General features: G+C 42.8%; 1 protein-coding gene across 7 annotated transcripts in view; it reads right to left on the bottom strand.

Moving 5' to 3' along the window:
- LOC106845678 (coiled-coil domain-containing protein 93) overlaps window positions 1-22598 on the bottom strand; it is a 109096-nt gene that overhangs the window by 33588 nt on the left and 52910 nt on the right. For 5 of the 7 annotated variants that reach the window (XM_070507552.1, XM_070507548.1, XM_070507550.1 and 2 more), the window contains exons 8-11: window positions 19281-19317; window positions 16570-16662; window positions 16236-16286; window positions 15277-15363 (exon numbers count right to left, since the gene is read on the bottom strand). In XM_070507552.1, the coding sequence (XP_070363653.1) occupies window positions 15277-15363; window positions 16236-16286; window positions 16570-16662; window positions 19281-19317 (268 nt within the window). The remainder of the gene's footprint in view (window positions 1-15276; window positions 15364-16235; window positions 16287-16569; window positions 16663-19280; window positions 19318-22598) is intronic. The other 2 variants (XM_070507553.1, XM_070507549.1) reach the window with 1 other exon arrangement.

Below are 22598 nucleotides of genomic sequence, written 5' to 3'. Positions count from 1 at the left end.
GGTTCCCTAATAAAAGGGATGTTTGAAAATGGAGCAGTTGGCTTTCTGTCAACTAGGTTACGGATCTCTTCAGTTCCGTGCTGGAATGAACGATGTTATCTGTATAAAAATAACTTCCCATTAAACAAAGCAGTTTGCATAGCACCATCTCTTAAACTCAAAGGCAAATGGAGGAACTCACAAATTTATATGTACTTTGGGCCTGTTCTTGTGCATATTACTCATTTTAACTGGGCTGGAGAAATGTCAAATACCGAAACGGCACTTAATATCCTGATATTAGTGTACATTAATACATTGCAGATGCAAATTTAAGGGACTCTGCAGAGCAATGAGAATTGCTCCCTGGCAATAAGAGAAAGGATTTTGAAAGCCCATGTGTGCTTAGAACATATACTGTCATAACGGAGATATAATACTAAGTTTGTATGGAGACGTCAAGATTCTTTATGTGCACTGCAAGTATTTTCTCTCTGTTTCTATGGCTCTTTGAGTCACCTGTCTAGTAAAAGAGTAGAATCAGAAAGAACTTTCCCATCTCAGTGTTATATAAATGATGAGTGGGCCGATTCCATTGACTGGAGCTCAGTACTTCTGAGGCTCTCCCAATCAATGATTGGGACCAATACATGATCCCCAAGTGAGCCGGGGTGTGCCCAAGTGCTTGCCAGAAGCAAAAGCAAATCCTCTCTAGAAGAACAGAGCTTTAACTCTTGGCCTCAAAGAATTTCTCTATTAATTTCCAAGGAATATGAACTCACAGTCAAAAGTCAAAATCACAGATGAAGTCAAAGTATCGTGAGCAAAAGCCAGCAGAAACAGACAGCAGAACCAGACCTGAGAAGACTCACATGCTTATACACCATTCCTCCCTGCAGCAACAGAGACTAAGGGTAATCACTCTTCCACATAACAGTCCAACTTATCTTACAGAAGCATCCACAGCTCTTTCGTCTGTCTTTTCTCTAACAAGATGTCGGTCCCTTTACCATCGTGGCTGCTATCCTCTGGACATAAAAAAAATCACTTAGGATCTAGGTTAAGTACTCCGGATGGAGTCTGAGGGCTGCAGATAGAGCAGGATCATCGCTTCGAGACCCATGAATTTCAAAGACCCATATTCACGTAACCTGCTGAGTCTAAGGCACAGCTCTGGGTCCTAAGGTGAGCAATACAGGATCCCTGCTCAGAATGCAATTAACGCTTACGAGGCATGAACAAAATCCAAAACATCCCACTTTTACTCCCCATGAACTGCTCTCAGGTGAGATGGCATCCTCACCAATCCTGAATTGGTATGACTGATTTTTCTGAAATTAAACAAAATAGTTCACATTTACCTTCTCTAAAAAATGAATTTATTTGTTTGGTCTTGTAATTTCAATCTAACATGTTTTTGAACGTTAATTCTATTCTTCAATGTACTAGCCACCTTTTCTTTTCTAGCTTTAAATGATGTTCAAATCTGGCAAAGCTAATTCCTATGTCTTTATCCAAATTGATAAAGACCCTAGAAGGTATAGCTTGTGCTATGTGGCTTGAGACAATCCTACCAGGTTGACAACTCAGTAGTTAATACCATTCTCTCTGCTCTTAGTTATTGTATTGCATAACTCAGTCACTAAGAATTTAGGAAATCTTGGAGCAGTTTGGAAACACAAACATATTGAGCATTATTCTCTTCAGGTTTACAGGATTCCTTAAGATCTAAATTCTGATTCAGTTTTAAATCCCTTTCCCCACCTCTCTTTGTTTACTTCAACAAACCTTTACTTAGAGCCTGTCAGGTATGGGGCACAGTGAGCAGCGCTGGGGAAGGGGAAAAGACACAGACCTTCCCCCTGGACCCTCACAGTCTAGTCGGGGAAACCCAGCTCATTCACAAATAAAGGTGTTGCATCCTCCACATCTCCCCAAGCCTAAACTGTGCCACAGAGGAAGAGAGAGTTTTCAAAGCTCTTCTTGTTCCTTCTTCTCCCTCCCCTCCTTTCCTCCACAAGGTTTATGAAAACCCATTGTGTTAGGCCCTGGGGGTAGACAACGATCCCAGCCCTCGTTTACAGCAGACATTCTGGTCCTGGAGACAGGCAGAGACAAATGAAATAGTGCATTGTTAGTCGTGCTAGAAGAAGACAGCAATGAGTTGATCCACACAACCTCACAGAAGAGCCTGTCTTCGGAAGAGAGGTCACCCTCCAGGATTATTGGGTGAGCCTGCACAGAGCCTTCCAGTCATCCACCAGCCTCTATGGAGTATTTATTCTACACTTGGCAACAGGGATACAGAGCTGAAAGATGAAATCTTGGCCCTCCAGAAGTTTACAGATTTAGGGCATGACTTATCTAACACCTGTGACTTGATGTGAAGAAACAAAGTCTAGAAGGAAGGGGTATAAAAATCTACCCACGCACTCACTTTTCCTCATCCCAACCTGGGCTTTTCTATCTGTGGCCACAGAAAGAGGTTCGCAAGAGGGAAACTATTCCCTTGTACCACACTTCCTCCCCAACTCCACAGGCCAATGCTGCTGGAAAATGATAAAATGTTTTCTGGTGTTTTGGGCTGGATGCCAGGATTAGAAACATTCACAGCTAAGCTTATTAGAAATCACATTGGTTTTAGATCAGACCTGATTCTCTAACAAAGCGGTCAGAGGAGGGGCAGAGCAAAATGGCGGGGTGAGCTGACCTGGAATTCTCTCCCCTCCAAAGTACAACAAAAGATTGGAAGAACTGAATTTCAGAGAATAAACATAATGCCAGCTCGTTAGAGACCTACAATACCAAGAAGGCGGAGATCATAAACCTTGCTGACAGCCTCGGAGGTGCTGGAACGGTAGGAGAGAACATCGCTCCCTCCCCTAGAGTCTGCGATCTCTTCGGGGCATGTCAGGAAGGAGTGGGGAAGGGGCCGTGCGACCGGGGGATCATCCAGGACTCCTGCCGCTGATTCAGTGGAGACCCGCTGATGGGGGGAAAACTTCCGTCCTGGGGACCCCATAAATCAAGAGCCTTGGGAGACCAGAGAACAGAACTGATCTGAACCCAGACCGGCACGTGTGAGTAACAGCCCCTCTCTCCCTGCAAAGCCAGTGGGCGCAGCCATCTTGCCCCAAGGCGGAGAGCTCATAACACACGTCTCTCGACCCCCATCTACTGGCGACAGGCTGTAACTGCAACTGAATTCTACCACCATGCGAAAAAACTGCTCCTCTACCATCCAGCAATTTATAAAAGCCCCAGACCAGAAGGAAAACAATAACAACAGAGAATTAAGTCCTGAGGACTTGGAATTAGGTAAACTAAGTGATAATGAGTTCAGAGCAGCTATAATCAAAAAACTCAATGAGGTAGAGAGAAAGATAGAGAAACAAGCCAAGTTCTGGAGTTACTTCACAAAAGAGATTGAAATCATAAAGAAGAATCAAACAGAATTACTTGAGATAAAAAACACAATGGACTAGATAAAACAGAATATGGATTACCTGAATGCCTGTGTAGACAACATAGAGGAGAAAATTAGCATAATCGAAGATAGACAGGCTGAATGGCGCCAGACAGAGGAAGAAAGAGAAGTAAGAATTAAAAAATATGAGGAAAATATCCAAGAGATAATGGATTCAATGAAGAGTAAGAACATAAGGATCATAGGAATTCCCGAGAATGTGGAAAAGGAAAATGGAGCAGAAAGTGTGCTTAACGAAATTATTGAAGAGAACTTCCCAAATCTAGGGATCAACAGAGAAATGTGTGTAGAGGAGGGTTTTAGATCTCCTAGATTTGTCAGTGTACAAAGAGCTACCCCAAGGCACATAGTAGTAAAGTTGGCAAAAAGGAATGATAAGGAAAGAATACTCAGGGAAGTAAGGAAAAAAAAGAGAATAACCTATAAAGGAGCCCCTATCAGACTGTCAGCGGATTTCTCTACAGAAACCCTACAAGCTAGGAGAGAATGGAGTGACATATTCAAAGCTTTAAAGGATAAAAATCTTCAGCCAAGAATACTCTATCCAGCAAGAATTTCCTTCGGATATGAGGGAGAAATTAAATCTTTTCCAGACAAACAAAAGTTAAGGGAATTTGTAACTAAAAGACCTCCAATACAAGAAATCCTCAAGAAGCCTCTCATACCTGAAAAAAGAAAAAAGGGAGAAAGGGGACACAAGCCACAGACTAGGGAGACCGACGGATAGAACCAGAACAGGATAGCAAATGTTCAATTATAGCATTAGGGTAAAGGTAAGGAAACTACCAAAACAAGGACGATCTTAGAACTCTAACTACCAATTAATAAGATGATTTGGAATAAAAAAATGAAAATAATTATTTAGGAGGGGAAGAGCAAAGGGTCTAAATCAGTATTGGTCAAGTAGGTAAGAGACCACCAGAGAATAGACTATATTATACACGAGATTCTAAATGCAAACTTCAAGGTAGACACTAAAATAAAGTACAGAACAGAGTCACAAATCATAAATAAGGAAAAATCTAAGAAACCCAGCATAAGAAATTGCAGTATTAAATGGGTAGTCTAAAGCAAACAGGAAAAGAAATGCAGGAAAACAAGATAATGAGCGACAGATTAACAGCACTAAGACTGCATGCATCAATAATCACTCTCAATGTGAATGGATTGAACTCTCCAATAAAAAGACACAGAGTGGCAAAATGGATTAAAGAACACCATCCAACAATTTGTTGCCTCCAGGAAACACACCTCAGCCCCAAGGACAAACACAGACTCAGTGTGAAGGGGTGGAGGACAATACTTCAAGCAAATAGAAAGGAAAAAAGGGCAGGTGTTGCAATTCTCATATCAGACCAAGTGGATTTCAAAATAAGACAGGTAAAGAGAGACACAGAGGGACAATATATAATGATCAAAGGGACACTTCATCAAGAAGAAATAATGCTTATAAATATCTATGCACCCAACACAGGAGCATCAAGATTCATAAAGCAACTATTAACAGACCTAAAGGAAGATGTTAAAAACAACACAATAATAGTAGGGGACCTCAACGCCTCACTCACATCAATGGACAGATCATCCAGACAGAAAATCAACAAGGAAATAGTGGAGCTGAATGAAAAACTAAAACAATTAGACTTAATAGACATATATAGATCACTTCACCCTGAAGGAGCTGAATACACATTCTTCTCAAGTGCACATGGAACATTCTCTAGGATAGACCATATGTTGAGAAACAAGGTAAGCCTCTACAAATTTAAAAAAATTGAAATAATAACAAGCATCTTCTCAGATCATAGTGCTATAAGGCTAGAAATTAATTACAAGAAAAAAGCTGAGAAAGGCACAAAGATGTGGAGACTAAACAACACACTACTGAACAAGCAATGGATCATTGAAGAAATTAAAGAAGAAATTAAAAAAACATGGAAACAAATGAAAATGATAGCATGCCATACCAACTCATATGGGATACAGCAAAAGCTGTAATAAGAGGAAAATTCATCTCAATACAGGCACATCTTAACAAACAAGAAGAATCAGAAATAAGCAAGCTTAAAGCACACCTAACTGAACTAGAGAAAAAAGAGCAAATGAAGCCCAAAGTCAGCAGAAGGAGAGAAATAATAAAAATCAGAGCAGAAATAAATACTATTGAAACGAAAAAGGCAGTAGAAAGGAGCAATGAGACAAAGAGCTGGTTTTTTGAGAAGATAAATAAAATTGACAAACTGCTAGCCAGACTTACAAAGAAAAAAAGGGAGAAAGCTCAAATAAACAAAATCAGAAATGAGCGAGGAGAAATAACAACAGTCTCTGCAGAAATACAACAGATTATAAGAGAATACTACAAAAAACTATATGCCAACAGAATGGATAACCTAGAGGAAATGGATAAATTCTTGGACTCCTACAATCTCCCAAAGCTCACTCAAGAAGAGGCAGACAATTTGAACAGACCAATCACAAGGAAAGAGATTGAAACAGCAATCAAAAACATCCCAAAGAATAAAACCCCAGGACCAGATGGCTTTCCTGGGGAATTCTACCAAACTTTCAGAGAGGATTTAATACCTATCCTTTTCAAGCTATTCCAAAAAATTAGGAAAGATGGAACACTTCCTAACACATTCTATGAGGCCAACATCACGCTGATACCAAAACCTGACAAGGACACCACAAAAAAAGAGAACTACAGGCCGATATCACTGATGAACATAGATGCAAAAATTCTAAACAAAATTTTGGCAACCAGAATTCATCAAAAGAATCATACATTATGATCAGGTGGGATTCATACCAGGGACACAGGGATGGTTCAACATCCACAAATCAATCAACATGATACACCACATCAACAAACTGAGGAATAAAAACCACATGATCATCTCAATAGATGCAGAGAAGGCATTTGACAAGATCCAACAGCCATTTATGATAAAAACTCTGAACAAAATGGGCATAGAAGGAAACTCCTCAACATAATAAAGGCCATATACGACAAGCCCATAGACAACATCATACTCAATGGGCAAAAACTGAACGCCATCCCCCTGAAAACAGGAACGAGACAAGGATGCACTCTATCACCACTCTTATTTAACATAGTACTGGAGGTCCTGGCCAGAGCAATCAGGCAAGAAAAAGGAATAAAAGGAATCCAAATAGGGAGGGAAGAAGTGAAACTCTCGCTGTTTGCAGACGACATGATCTTATATATAGAAAACCCCAAAGAATCCAGTGGAAAACTCTTAGGAGTAATCAACAACTACAGCAAAGTTGCAGGGTATAAAATCAATTTGCATAAATCTGTAGCATTTCTATACTCCAGTAATGAACCAACAGAAAAAGAACTCAAGAATACAATACCATTCACAATCGCAACAAAAAGAATAAAATACCTTGGGGTAAATTTAACTAAGGAAGTGAAGGACCTATATAATGAAAATTACAGGCCTTTCTGAGAGAATTGGATGACGACATAAGGAGATGGAAAGACATTCCATGTACATGGATTGGAAGAATAAACATAGTTAAAATGTCCGTTCTACCTAAAGCAATCTACAGATTCAACGCCATCCCAATCAGAATCCCAATGACATTCTTTACAGAATTAGAACAAAGAATCCTAAAATTCATATGGGGCAACAAAAGACCCCGAATTTCTAAAGCAATCCTGAGGAAAAAGAACAAAACGGGAGGCATCACAATCCCTGACTTCAAAACATACTACAAAGCTACAGTAATGAAAACAGCATGGTACTGGTACAAAAGCAGGTGCACAGATCAATGGAACAGAATCGAAAGCCCAGAAATAAAACCACACATCTATGGACAGCTTATCTTTGACAAAGGAGCTGAGGGCATACAATGGAGAAAAGAAAGTCTTTTCAACAAATGGTGCTGGGAAAACTGGAAAGCCACATGTAAAAGAATGAAAATTGACCATTACTTTTCACCATTCACCAAAATAAACTCAAAATGGATCAAAGACCTAAAGGTGAGACCTGAAACCATAAGGCTTCTGGAAGAAAACGTAGGCAGTACACTCTTTGACATCAGTATTAAAAGGATCTTTTCGGACACCATGCCTTCTCAGAGAAGGGAAACAATAGAAAAAATAAACAAATGGGACTTCATCAGATTAAAGAGCTTCTTCAAGGCAAATGAAAACAGGATTGAAACAAAAAAACAACCCACTAACTGGGAAAAAATATATGCAAGTCATATATCTGACAGAGGCTTAATATCCATAATATATAAAGAACTCTCGCAACTCAACAACAAAACATCAAACAACCAAATCAAAAAATGGGCTGGAGACATGAACAGACATTTCTCCAAAGAAGATATACTGATGGCCAATAGGCACATGAAAAGATGCTCATTATCGCTGGTCATCAGGGAAATGCAAATCAAAACTACATTAAGATATCACCTTACACCGGTTAGAATGACAAAAATATCTAAAACTAATAGCAACAATTGTTGGAGAGGTTGTGGAGAAAAAGGAACCCTCATACACTGCTGGTGGGAATACATACTGGTGCAGCCACTATGGAAAACAGTATGGAGATTCCTCAAAAAATTAAAAATAGAACTATCATACAATCCAGCCATCCCACTACTGAGTATTTATCCAAAGAGCCTGAAGTCAGCAATCCCAAAAGTCCTGTGCACTCCAATGTTTATTGCAGCACTGTTTACAATAGCCAAGACGTGGAAGCAACCTAAGTGTCCAGCAACAGACGAATGGATAAAGAAGATGTGGTACATATATACAATGGAATCCTATTCAGCTGCAAAACAGAACAAAATCATTCCATTTGCAATAACATGGATGGACCTTGAGAGAATTATGTTAAGTGAAATAAGCCAGCGAGAGAAGGACAATCTGTGTATGACTCCACTCATATGAGGAATTTAAAATTATGGACTAAGAACAGTTTAGTGGATACCATGGGAAAGGTGGGGTGGGGGGTGGGCACAAAGGGTGAAATAGTGCACCTACAACATGACTGATAAACATTAATGTACAACTGAAATTTCACAAGATTGTAACCTATCAATAACTCAAAAAAAAAAAAAAGTGGTCAGAGTCTTCTGGTTGCTAAACTTCCCGTGACCTTCTGACCCAGGCCAGGTTCCTGGAGTATGCTATCTTCACTCAGTCCCCAGCCCTCTTAAGCTATCCTTTTCCATTTCACCTCAACTGGGTACAATTTTAAAAAGTCATCCATTCTACCTGTGAACAAGAAAAAAAGTTCAATATCAACTACAACAACCACATTTCTTTGGGCAGACACTGACAGTTCCAATGGCCACACAAACCAAGCAGCAATTGTCATCCACTTCAAATCACACAAATTATATTATTCTGTAATTTATCTTTTTACAGGTTGACGGACTCCTAACCGGGAGCTTCTCAGGGCAGCATCCATGTCTTCCTCATAACCCTGTCCCTGCCCCCCACACCTGACACTGCCTGTGACATAATGCATGCTCAACAGATGTTTGCTGAAAGAAGAAATCATCCCACCTAGGAGGTCAATTCTGTCAGTTCTCTGGCAGAAAAGAAACCAAGCTGAAACTTAAAATATCTCCAAAATTATACCAATTTTCTTTATAAATGTTTGCAAAGCCTTCATAACACTAATTGGAAATACAAAACCAGGGTAGAGAAATAACAAAACGAAGGCAGCTACCTAAGAGGGAAGATGATACATTAACAATTGATTATTTGGGGTCAATTCCATCCAAGCTAGTTATATAAATTTCCTGAGGGCCTACTTTGAAGAAAGACCTTACAGAGGTGCTGGCTGACCTGTGTGCCCAGCATCGTTTGGTTTAATAACAGCAATCCCTTCCTTTGGGGAATCACTCTCTTCCACTCTCATTCCAGAAGGGCTGCCAGCCACAGAACCCACTTCCTGGCCAGAGGAACTGGCCCAGAGAGGAAGACGTGACCTGAACCATGCCAAACACAGGAGAACCTTTCAACAGGATTTCACACACGGACGTGGGGAGGCTGTTGTAAGATGGAACCAATATTTGGTGAGGCCTCCAAGGTGGTAACGGAGAGAGACACAGTGAAGCAAGGGCAACAAGATATGACAAGGCTGTTTTAGCCCCTAGGACCCTGCATTCACGGGCCTCCCAGTTCTGAGAGCTGATGAAGACTCCCACTGGCTTATACCTCCATTCTAGGCAGAGTTTCTATTGTTTGCAACCAAAAGGCTCCTATAACGCACACTGGCCAGGCTAGTGAGTGACAGACTTAAGAGGTAGTTTTCTCTGCTGCTTGCATTATAAAGTGGAATAAAATTACCATGGTAGATGGGGGACAAAATCCACTCTAGTCAAATGCAGCTATCTGCACTCTAGGGGCGACTTTCTCTCCTTTGTGTTTTCTGACCACACCCTGGCCATTACTTCTTTCTGGCTACACCAAGATCTAATTACCTAATGAGATTCCCCAGGTGCTCTTGAAAGATAATTTCAAGACAAAGTAGAGGCTTCTGATTCACAACTGGAGAATGGTCCTCAGAATCAAAGGTCAGAAGCAATAGTGCCAAAATTTTTCAATTGCTGGACAGGAAAATTTCCAAAACATATTGAGAAAAAAAATTCCTTCCACAAATAAGTCCCTTGATGACCCCAAAATTCATCTCACTATGGAAATAAGATCAAGATGTTGACAGTCTTCTGGCTAGCATGATACCTAAAGAGTTGGATGAGAACATCTGAATGTGGTATTTTCCAGCGACATGAAAAGCCACTGGCACATCCCAAATAGAAACTTCCATAGCTTTCAGCAGCTTAGGTGTGACTCTGTGTGAGTGCCTGGGCTGTACCTTTTCATTTTTACTTATTTCTGTGGTTTTCCCAATATGACTGAGCCTCTTCTCTTCACTTAGCCCAACGTTGGCAGCTGGATGTGGGAGAGTCTAAAGAGACATGGTCACTACAAAGCCAGGAAGGCAGACACTAAGGATAGCAAAGGAAGTCATCCCCACTTCCCCCTAAGGATGCTCCATCTCGCCAAGGAGACAGGTTTCAAAGTCAAGATAGTCCTGTATGCAAATCTGGAGTTTATTAGCTACACGGTAATGAATAAGTTACTTAACTCCTCTGATCTTTAGTGTCTTCATCTGCAAAATGGATATCACATCATGAGCTTTTGTACTGAGCACCAACACTGCCAGTCATTGGGCAAGGCTCTGAGGTTACAGAGAAGAGTGAAATGTGGTCCACATACACATAAACAGATGGTTTCAACTGCATATGAGTAAGTATGATGACGGAGGAAGGCAGAGAATTATAAACAAGGAGGCAGACACTGTTCTGAGAATTAAATGAGATAATGGTATACAAAGTACCTGGACAGAGAAGGCACTCAGGATAGATTCTTATGATTCCCCAAGAAGGATCTGTGCCTCTAGATCCACAAAATGCTCTAAGATCCTGTCTCAGGGAGATGCTGACCAAGGAATGATTTCATTGCAGAAAAGTATTAAAGGGGTTGAAATGGTGGATGGTTGGTTAGAATATGGCATTAGGGAAAGTCCTTTCCTGCCCTTCTGGGGACCCCGCACTTTCTCTGGCTCAGCTTTATTCCCTTTCTTCTGGCTCAAATGAGTTGGGGATAGTAGAGCAGAAGTATACATTTAGTCAGACTTTTTGGTTCTCCGCAAATTGCAGTCATAGATTCTTCTTCCCTGTAAAAATGAATGCTAACATGCAGGGAGCATAGTAGACATCAACACCAAAAAGCACAGTGGGGCCTCACTGAGCACATTCTGGGAAGGGCGTTACCCTTTGGAAACAAAGAAAGATGGTGCTCCTTGGCCCAGAGCTTACTGACACTTGTGAATTATACATCTGGAAGCTTCTCTACATTCCTGTTCCCTGCTGCTTTACAGGAATCATATGGAATTGAGTTACACATCTCAGAGACTTGCTTTGAAACACAAAGATTATTTATCATGTTATATTGTTATAAGAACTTGTGAACTTTACAAATGAAAGAGAAGCCTGTACATGTTTTTTACTTCACTTTTATATCCCAACGCCCGTTGACTTCCCAAACACTTCTACTGCGCAGGTTATTCGAGTCACTCCTAGGTCACAAAACCATCTTCACACTTTCACCCTCCAAAAATTATCTTGTTCCTTTTCTTTACTAAGCAACAATCTCAGCCTAATTCGGGTTTCTTTCCAGCATCACCAGTGACTTCCCTCCTGGGCATTCCTCAATCCCATCTCTACTTCCAAGGGTTTCATTACTGACACCCTGAATGTAAGGGCATGAATTTTAGGTGAATTGCCAGTGCCCAGTTTCAGTCCAATCTACGGTAGCAAGATTCAAGAGAGAAACAAACACACTGTGGTGGACAACTCTAAGATGGCCCCATGATCACCAGCTCCTGGTGTTCAGGCCTCTGTGTAATCCCCTCTCCTTGGCTGTGGGCAGGACTGGGACTTGCTTCTGACCAAGAGAAAACAGCAAAGGTGACAGGACGTATGTGATTGCTTGTACACAATTACGTTACATAAAACTATAACATCTGTCTTGTTAGGAGGTGCTCTCCCTTGCTGTTTGTGATGAAACAAGTAGCAATGTTGGGGAGGCCCGTGAACTGGGCCCCAAGAGCTGCTGACCTCAGCCAACAGGTGGCAGGCAACTGAATGCTGCCAATAACCATGTGTGCTTGGAAGCAGATCCCTCTCCATCTGAGGCTCAGATGAGACTGCGGTCCCAGGCAGCAGCTGCAGTGCAACCTTTTGAGAGTCTGAAACAAAGGACTCTGCTGAGCTGTGCCCAACTGCTGACCCACAGAAACTGTGAGATAATAAATGTCTGTTGTTTTAACCTATTACCTTTGTGGTAACAGAAACTTTATTGAAATTTACAAGAAAAAAATCACATACCAAAAGATAAATGAGTAAAGGCTATCACAGACAATTCAGATAGAAGAAAACAGAAGGAGCAAACAAAAACACAGAACCATGTTCAATGCTCCCAGTGGTCCAAAGAGGTACCATTTTATAGCCACCAAAGTGGCCAGTAAGACAAAGGAACAACCACAGCTGGGAGCGTTCAGGCCATGCTGAGAAGGCCCTCACCAGTAATAACATTTTACACTGTTACAACTTACTTGTAAAGCCACACAGGAGTCAGAACCCAATCATCTAACTCCTAGGAAAACTCAGCAGAAGCTATCTGCTCAGATTTTACAACAGTGTTATCTACAACGGCAAACAGACACAACTTAAAAGTCTAATAATACAGAGATGTTTAATAAACTGTACTTTATTAACACATGGATTATCTACTAAAATAACTGTGAAGGCCAGAAACATGGAAAATGTTTACAATATGACCAAAAAAAATGTAGACTATAAAAATGCAAATAAAGGCCACCACTAGCTGAATAGTTATAATGTGTCAGGCATTGTTTTAGGCATTTTGGTCACATTTAACTACATCTTCACAACACCCTGCCAGGAAAGTAATATTATTCCCATTTTACAGATGAAGATACTAGGGCAAAGAGAGGTTACAAAAATTAGCTAAGGCCACCTAGCTGCAAGTAGAGGAGTCAGATATGAACCAAGATATGACTCCAAATGCTGTAGGGTTTTTTTGTTGTTGTTTGTTTTTGCTTGAGGAAGATTCGCCCTGAGCTAACATCTGTGCCAACTTTCCTCTATTTTGTACGTGGGCTGCTGCCACAGCATGGCCGCTGACGACTGGTATAGGTCCACGCCCAGGAATCAAACTGGAGTGGAGTGCACCAAACTTACCCACTGGCCATGGGGCTGGCCCCCAAATGCTTTGGTTTTAAGTGCGTTGTTCTACCTCTTTTAGACATTTGTGACAACTGCAAATATGTATAACTGTGGATATCAGGGGACACACACTGGAAAATAATATGCTAATGTGAAAACAGCACGATATGGGAATAGGATTAAAAGCAATTAAATTTTAAAACCATCATCTTTAATGCTATGTGACTGACCCAACACAAATGTGAGCAACAATCAAGCAATGGACTTTTGACCTCTAATTCTCCATGAGAAGTTTAATTATAGATAGGTCCTTGGAAAGAGGCCTGTCTAAAACCACCTCTAATTTCACTCTTTTCTGGCAGAATGCAGTGGAAGCAGAGAATGGTCCAGGATACAGAATACCCAAATGCAGCCATCAGAGTTGGGTGCAGATCACTAGACAAGGGTGAGGATGGGAAAGCTCTGGGATAAGAGACCTGGGAGGAAACACAGAAGCGCAGTGCTGACTGGGGAAAACAGGTAAGCTGCAGGACTCCAAGGCAAGGAGAGCGCTTGGAGAGAGAGCTGTACGGTCATCCAGAGGAGGGTCTGCCTGCTTGCTTTCCCTCTGACAGTAACCTGAGCTCCTATCTGCTTGCAGTGGCCAAGCACAAAGATAAAAACGAGCGTCCCTGTAGAAATAACAGCGAGTACTCATACAGCTGTCTTGTTTTCAAAACTAGATTCAGCAATGCTACGTGGCAGCATAAGGGCAGGTACAGACTCATACTCTTGCCATCCAGGTGCCCGTGTAGACGCCAAACCAAGACACTTTCTTCTCAGGGCAGTGAAGTACACACTTTCCACAACAAGACCTTCAAGTCTTTGTATTTGTGCTTTTAGGACAACCTAACTCCTTTTCTGGTCAGATCTCAGAGGACATGTTGACCACTGTCACCTTTCCTGAGGGGAAACTGGAACAGAGGACACTCTGGACTCTATGAAAGTTAGATTAGAAAACCCATGTTAAGAAGCACTGACTCGCAGGGTGGGGGACATGAGAACCCCACCCCCAGACATTCTGTGCCATTTTACTCACTGTCTTGCTCAGAAAGCCCATCACTTGGTGGGAGATGACCACCTGCTGTGCTTACAGCAGATTGTAACTCCCAGCTTACAGGTGACATCCCTTCCCCAACTACATCATCCGTTCAATCACTCCAGAAGAATACTGCACAGAGGGGCAGAGCAGAGCTAATTTGTCATCAAGGCTTTTGAGACAGGAAAAGTGAAGCTGGATGCTTCAAAAGACATCACCGTTTTAGGGGGGCAGACTAACTATGGCTGGGGAAGGAAGGATGTGAAACAATGCCCTGTAAATCTGATTTTACCAATACTACATCTCAGCCAGACCAGAATCAGTTACGTGCAAAATGATTAATCACCGTCTCCCTGAAATATTCAAGGTCTGGCTGCCTATTCTCAGGATGGAAAAACTCTAACACTGATGTATGACTTTCAGGCTTTTGTTCATTCTCTACCCTTTTAATAAAGAAGAACAAAAAATTTTGCCTTGGGCTTGGTGAGTTATGGGGTTTATCTCCCAAGTGGCAAACCTTCACTCCTCAGTGCAATCACCCACTGAGCCCAAGTTACAGGAAGCGGGCAGAGAAGGAAGCGTGCCCGTGCTGTCCCTCAGGCAGCGATTCGTCCCATGCCTAACTGCTCCGAGACAGGTTTTCTTTTAAGAGAAAAGGTTTCTCTATTTACAGAAGCAAATATTTACAACAAATACTTATAAACCTATATTTATACAAGTTTTATATTTATAGAAAAATAGGCACTGCAGAAGAAAATTAATTTAACTAATGGGCAAATGCTGATGGCTTCACACGGCGTACATTTTTGACAAGCGTGGCTGAAGAATTACAACCTGACTCCAACACTGCTGGGGAAGGCTGCAGAGAAGCAGGAGAACACATCCTTGGGGTGTCACCTGAGGCAAAGACTCCAGGGGGGGCCCCACGTACCTTCTCCGCGTACTCAGACACGATCTGCTTGATCTCGGCAGAGCAGAGTCCCACGATCTGGCCCACGGAGCTTGCAGTGAGACGGGTCTGCAATCAGAGGGAGGGTGTGTGCTCAAGACCATGCCTCCTCTTTCACAGAACTGGAAAACCTGAACACTCTGAGTATTACGGCAAAATAGATAACATTTCCAGGGGAAAACATAATTTGGCTTTTGTTTCTGTATTCATCAACAAGGAAGGGAGAAAACAGGCTGACAACAAATGTTAAGGGACCTCTCTACCTCCTGGGTCACTCAATTCACTGTGCTAGATTCTCCTCAGACCCTGGATTCCTCTGGAAATTGGCTCTTTACTCCACCTACCTCATCCCAAGGTCTCTCTTCCTGAGGGTCACTAAACAGAGGTTAAGGGAACTTGGAGGCTTAGGACTCAGGGGGAAAAGAAGTACAAGTGGGAGAGGAAGAGGAATCTCAGAACTCCTAAACTCTCTCTTCACTGCCACAGGCCCTTCCTGCCCTAAAAAGGAAAGATCCTTTCAAAGCACCTGGTTAAACCTTCTGGACAGGCCTTGAGCTCTGGGAAGACCAACTATAAATTCAGTATTCTATTTCTCCCTAGAAAGTGTGGGAAGGAAACAGAAGACAGGGTCTCCTTCGGCGTGGGCTGAACCACAGCTCTCCTGCAGAGGCCCTTGTGATGCCGCCCCAGCAGGGACATCCTGCTCTCACAAAGGTCCTTCAAGTCTCCCTCCTGGAGGTTCCCATGGATAGCAACACTATGCATTTATAAAAAGCTGCCCAAAAGAAAGATCCAAAGGAAACAGGAAGCAATGAGTACTGAAAAAAGAGGGCTCTGAAGAAAGTGGTCCCTCTGGGAGGAGGGCCCCACAGAGCAGAGCAGGGTGGTTCCAACGCCCCGTGTCCAACCCAACGCCCTCCCCCACGACACTCCCACCTCACCTCTTCATTTGCCATGGCGGTCATCTTGGTCATCAGTGACTGGATACGCTGCTAAAAGAGGAGTGGGGAGAAGGAGTGGTGAGCAGATCTCACCAGGTAAGACTTAGGCAGTATATCTAAACAGGTCTTTGTGGTGCCCAAGGGTTGTTTTACTTGATCTTGTTTCAGGGTAAGGTTCATAGAGGTGAGAAAAAGAACTAGAAAGGCTGTGAAAGGCCAGCTAACAGAAGCTGGCTGTGGAGGCAACTGACATTTTGGAAAGCTGGGGATGAAAGTGAAATTTCTACCCAAATGATTTAAACAGAAACCTCAGGGGCCTACAAGAGCCACATACCTCTTCAGCAGCTCGAAGCTCATCTTCCTCATGGGCGTCAGCTTTTTCTGTAGCTGAGAGCCCTGTGGGAAGTGCCATTTTCTTGTCCTCAGCCTGGAAGGGAAGATGCGAAAACAGCTGAGCACTGGAGTTGGAGACTCAGCAGAGAAAGGATAGCACTGCAAAGAGGCACGAGTCTGTGAAAGAAAACACACAGATCTGGAAAGCTGAACCAGTCCCTGAGAAAGAATGGAAAATCCAGAGACCTGAGCTTCCATGCTGGCTACAGACCGAGCAGGCTGAGCTTCAGGCCTTGGCCAATGCCTGTCTCCATTTGTGAACTGCTTGCTGATTAAATTCATATCAAGTCACACACATTTGCCAGACTTACCCTTGCACTTTGATTGGGTCTTGACCCACTTGAACACCTTCGGGGAAGCTCATGGCCTAAAGCAGTGTTTGTTCAAACTGCCAGTTGATACCCATTAGTGAGACATGAGAGCAATTTAGCAGGTATAACTAGCATCTAAATAAATTAAATAAAAATAATAGAACAGAACACGTTAGGGTGCTTTGCATGGAGAAAGGAATTAAGTATTGCATTGTGAGACTTTTGCTTTTGGTATATATGTGTGTGTACTTAATCGTGATGAAAAATAGAATTCTTACTGTCAAGAGTGGTCAACAAAGTTTGAAAACCACTGGTCTGAAAGATAAAAACCTAAACTCTTTCACTTGCTGATCAAGCTCACGCTAGTGACCCAGCCTCAGGCTCTCAATGTACCACACACTCAAGACACCTGGATTAACTGCTGTTCTTCAAACATGGGCTGGAAGTCTAGAGTTCTTGGTTTTAGTTCCATCTTTGTCATTCACCAGCTGGTGACCTCAGGCTTACCCTCTCTGGATATTAGGGTCATCCAGGGTTGAAGGAGAGGACTCGTCTCAGATGCTCTTCTCAGACCATCCCAATTCTAGGATGCTTTTCTATAACAAGCCTATGACTGACCAGGGCAGCAATCTGACCTCCTAACTGCTGGGTATAGGTATGGGGAAACAAGACTTTCAGTTCAAATGTGCCATCTGACAGAAGAAGGACAAGACAAGCCCAACATGAATACTACTGCATAGGAATCTCGTATTTTTCCAGTCATAATGAAATTGCCTTATCACAGAATAAAGTCCCATATAGACATTCTTTTCAGACTTAAAATTACAAATCAAAATTAAATGTACACATCAAATTCTTATTATATACCGGATGCCACACGACATGTGTAAATCGAGAAAACACCTTGCTTTGGAGGAAACAACTATTTAGTTGAGTGAAAACACAAATATCGAAAAAAATAAGTAACAAGAAAACCAAAAAAGATGATATAATCAGTGCATGACTGATTACTGATAATAGTCAATGCTTTCTAGATGTTTACCATGTGTTAGATCATTCTATGTCCTTTACATTTTAATCCTCACAACAATGCTGTGAAGTAGTACAATTCCTGCCCCCATTTTAGAGAGGCTGTGACCTAAGGCACAATGATTAAGTATATCGTCCAAAGTCACACAACAAAGGGGAGGAGCTAGGATCCGAAACCAGCCAGGCTGGCTTGAGAACACATGCTCCTAGTCACTGTCGGTGCCCTCCGATGACTCTGAGACAACAATTACTACAGGAAGTAGAAGGAGGCTAGGGGTCAGGGAAGGCTTCCTGGAAGAAGGACTGACGGACAGGGGATCTGGACAGAGGGAGGGGTGGCAGGAGAACAGCAGGAAGAGTGGCATCTCATTCAAGAAAATCTGGGAGTCGGGTAGGGAATGAGAAAAGAGGTTATTAATAGATCTTAAGCTGCAGGACTCTACTTCTTAAGAGGCCAGTGACCACTTTAGTTAACACTGCATTATTCAAAAGGCAGTGGATAAGAGCACAGGCTTTGATGTCACACAGATCCAGGTTCAGATTCTTATTATGGCACTTGAGGAGCTGTGTGATCTTGGACAAATCATGGAGCCTGAATCTCAGCTTTCTGATCTGAAAAAGAGGAATAAGCATCTTCCTTATAGAGCTGTTCAGAGAAGGAAGTAAAAAAAACACATGCGCGCCCTGAACAAAGGGCCTAGAACATAGTCCAGGTTTGGCACTACGAGATTTATATGCCTGCCCTGGTGCCGACAATTAAGGGTCATTAATAAATACAAATACTAGGAGAAATCTTTGAGACTCCTTTGTGAAATCAGAAAACCTCGACTTACCTGATTTCCACACCTGTGCTAAGGGTATCCTAGCACAGGGCAGGCCTGTAATTTATGCTTGTGTTCTCTCTCACTGCCAGCATCCTGTCCACACCTGCCTAGGGTCTGTCTCATCAGATGAGGAGGGTTCAGGGCCCTGTAAGCGGACTTCATCTTCACACGTCTGGAGTTATTAGAACCCAGTGTCTGACCCCGGGCCATGACTTTCAATCACCCTTCACTTCCAGCCCCACGATGAGGCTGCTGCTTCAGCTCCCTGGCCTTTGGAGGCAGCAGGCTGGTGATGCAGGAGGGGGATGCAGTGGCCACAGGCAGCTGGCACATCCCTGCTGCCTCGCGTTGGCCAAGGACCAGAGCCTGGCCGGCAGCAACCCGGCCATCCCACCGCCGCTAGGCAGCCTGTCACTGCAGACAGAGGCAAAGGAGAGGGGCACTTCCATCTCTCAAATATTCTCTTCCATTATCCAGGCTTTTCTTACCTTCTCTGTTTGGCTCTGGCGGCTAAATCCATATCTCCTGCAGGCCACAAAAAAGGGGAGTTCGATTACTATTCAAAAATCACATAAATTTGGTCAAATGCATTTTGGTTCCATTTCTATAAGAAAAGCACCAAAGAGGATTTAGGCTTAGGCTACTTAGAGACTGGAGAAAATGTTTTAAGTGCCTAAACTGCAGACATATTTCACTGTTTTTGAATAAAAGGCCAGTCATCATATTTGCCATATAAATAACATAAATGGGAACTCTCAGATAATGCAGAGTGCAACTTTCTTTTTCAGGGCAATCATTATTCCTTGAATCAGGAACTGCATTTTGGATCCACAGTTTAAGCTAAAAGCCTTATAAATATCAGTATAAACAAACATGGGTGTGTTTGCTCAAGCTAAACATGCTCTCTAATGGCTACTTTCACACCTCAAGTGCAGGCCATTTTTTATTCTCAAACATAACCCAAGCACAATGTCAATAATGTGGTGTGTTCACATCACGCAACCTTAAATTCAAAGAAACTCACCAATGCACTTTAGCTTGAATTAGTTTATTTTTAGGTTCTATTTAATATCTACGCTTTTTTATTTTTCAAAAACAAATATAACAATGAAAAAACCATTCAACTCAAACCAAAACGCACAATGCAAAACACCCAACCTCACTTACCTTTAAGTAGTTTATAAGGAAATAAGGTTACATGCAACCGTTGAAGAAAACCAACCGAAGGCTTCTGCTCTGCCCACACTCACACCATCCCTCACTTGCACGGTTAGTGTGCTGGCCTCTTGCCTGGTCTCGGGCCTCCAGCCTCACCCCACTCCCACTTTTCCTCACCATTTCTCACCCAACTTCCCATCGGTCAGATCTGCATTTGTTGATGGCAGGCCTCTTCGCTCAGGAGAAAAAGGGCCTCCTCAGCACTCTCCATAGGGCTCCTCCTCTATGGCTCTAACCACAGCCTCACTCCCAGCCGCTCATCTCCATCCACACGCTCCTCTCCATCTACTGCCTGAACAGAGAGCTCTGCACACACTGTGCCGTTCTCTTCCCTCTTTCCACTTTCCTAACCACTCCTCACATCTCAGCTCTAAAGCTACCTCCTTTCCAAAGCATCCCCCATGCACAGACACCCTGCCGTGGGCAATCCACCCCTGTGTCTGTACAGGTGCCCCCATTTCCCAGATGGCAATCATGTCCAACTGCCTGTCTGCATCTTCTCCTGGAGGACATCGATGCTACTTTTACATTCTTTATTTCCAACGCATGCTGAACGAATAAACAAAACATAAGTGAAAGGAAATGCAGAAATCAAGAAGCCAAGAGTATTACCTGACCTTGCAATAGGTTGTCCTAAAGCTGGAGAGACCAAAAAGTCACCGCTGGGCACAATGTGCCCATCCATTAGGCATTAATCTACAGGCCCAAAGTGCAGCAGACTGAGGTTAAATCATGAGTATTGAGATAAACTCTGGAAAGGACCTCATGGCAGCCTCTGTGAACTGGCTGAATCAGTATCTACTGCGTCTTCCTCTACCGCAGAGGCTGAAAACAAAAAACTGTTTTCCATACTCTCTTGCACCTAGGTTTCTCCACGCCGTTTAGGTTCCTCCACTCAGATGCATTTGCTGGAGTTTTGAACGTGCAACAGTTTGATGAGGAGAGAGGGAGGGCATATCAGATTAATTGTGCTGGTGCAGATCACAGTAGCAGAAACCTGGTTCTGGGGTCGCAACTGTCACAGTGGCTTCCTGATTTTGGTAGAAGCAGTGTGGTTCCCTTGTCAGCAGCTGTAGCACCAGCTTCCCAATTCCATAGGCTGCTAGTTGGCTTCCTGATCAAGGAGGCAGGAGAAGCATCTTTGGAGGCTCAGTTCTAATGTGACGCTTGGGAAATGACACTGGCTCAGCCCAGATTCCATCTCTTAAGCCTCCCCATGGATCCCTGTAATCCAGCAGGAGGATTGTGTCTTCTCAACCAAGAACCCTGACCAAGAGCGGTCCTCACCAGTTTCCCGCTCCCAGAAGTCCAGAAGTGTCCTTGCACCTGGGGTATTCCTTTGTTTTCCAGGTCCTCAGGTTCCAGAGACCCTTAGGGCAGAAGACTCACGTTCAGGCAGATAGCCCTTATCTAAGGCCCAGGAATTTTATGGATTTTCCAAATAAAGCAGCAAACAACTAAATCTGAGTGACTCAATTCCCAAGTCCCATCTACTCCTCCTTAAAGACAGAGACTCTGGGAAGACTTTCTGACCACCCCAAACTAGGCTAGGCCCCCTGAGGCGTGTGCTTCCATGTATAGACCAGCAGTGTACTCCCACAGTGCCCAGTAACTATGTGTTATGTGTAATCTGTCTGATGAGCTCCTGGAGGGGAGAGAATTTGCTTCATTCGCTTTTTTTCACATTTTTAAATTAAGGTAAAATTCATATAACATAAAATTCACCATTTTAAAGTGTATACTTCAGTGGTTTTTAGTGTATTCACTATTTTGTGCAAATCCCACCACTACCGAATTCCAGAATAGTTCCATCTCCCCAAAAAGAAACTCCATCCCTACTAGCAGTCTGTCCCATTGCCCCCTCTCGGCATCCCTTGGCAACCACTAATCTACTCTCTGTCTCTATGCATTTGGCCATTTTGGACATTTCACATAATGGAATCATACAACATGTTGCCTCCTGTGCCTGGCTTCTTTCATTTAGCATGTTTTCAAGGTTCATCCATATTGTAGCATGAGTCAGCACTTAATTCTCTTTTATACCTAAATAGTACCCTACTGTATGGACAAACCATATTTTGTTCATCCATTGCTCAGCTGATAGACAGTTGGTTTGTTTCCTCTTTTTGGAGACTGTGAATACTGCTGCTATGAATATTCACGTACAACTTCATTCACTTTTGTTTCGATACCGCCTGGTACGGTGCCTGGCACACAGTAGGTACTCAATAAACGTTTGCTGAATGAATGAAAAGTCCAGCTCATTCTCCTAAAGGGCTCCTCCTCCATGTGACATAGAGGCAATGCTTCCATAACAAAGAACAGCTGTCCTCAGTTGCCTATTAATGCCTGCCTCATTGCGTTCAGTGTCTCTGAACAGAAGGTGTTCCAGTGTCTCCGGGAGACTCTTCCATGTTGTCCGAGCTTCATCAAGAGAGTAAGATAGCCCTTTACGGCCTGTCATCCCTCACAAAGAGCAGGGGAATGCTTCCACTAATTTCTACTACAAAAGCATTTACTTCTCTTTTATCCTTTCTATGCTGCTCTATCCTACACCCTTTCCTCTTGCCCTGTCAGCCCTGCCCTTT

The sequence above is a fragment of the Equus asinus genome, chromosome 4 (genome assembly GCF_041296235.1).
Source record: "Equus asinus isolate D_3611 breed Donkey chromosome 4, EquAss-T2T_v2, whole genome shotgun sequence".
In the NCBI taxonomy this organism is placed as follows: Eukaryota; Metazoa; Chordata; class Mammalia; order Perissodactyla; family Equidae; genus Equus; species Equus asinus.
The sequence above is the reverse complement of the archived record's forward strand: the minus strand, read 5'-3'. Positions and strand labels throughout refer to the sequence as shown.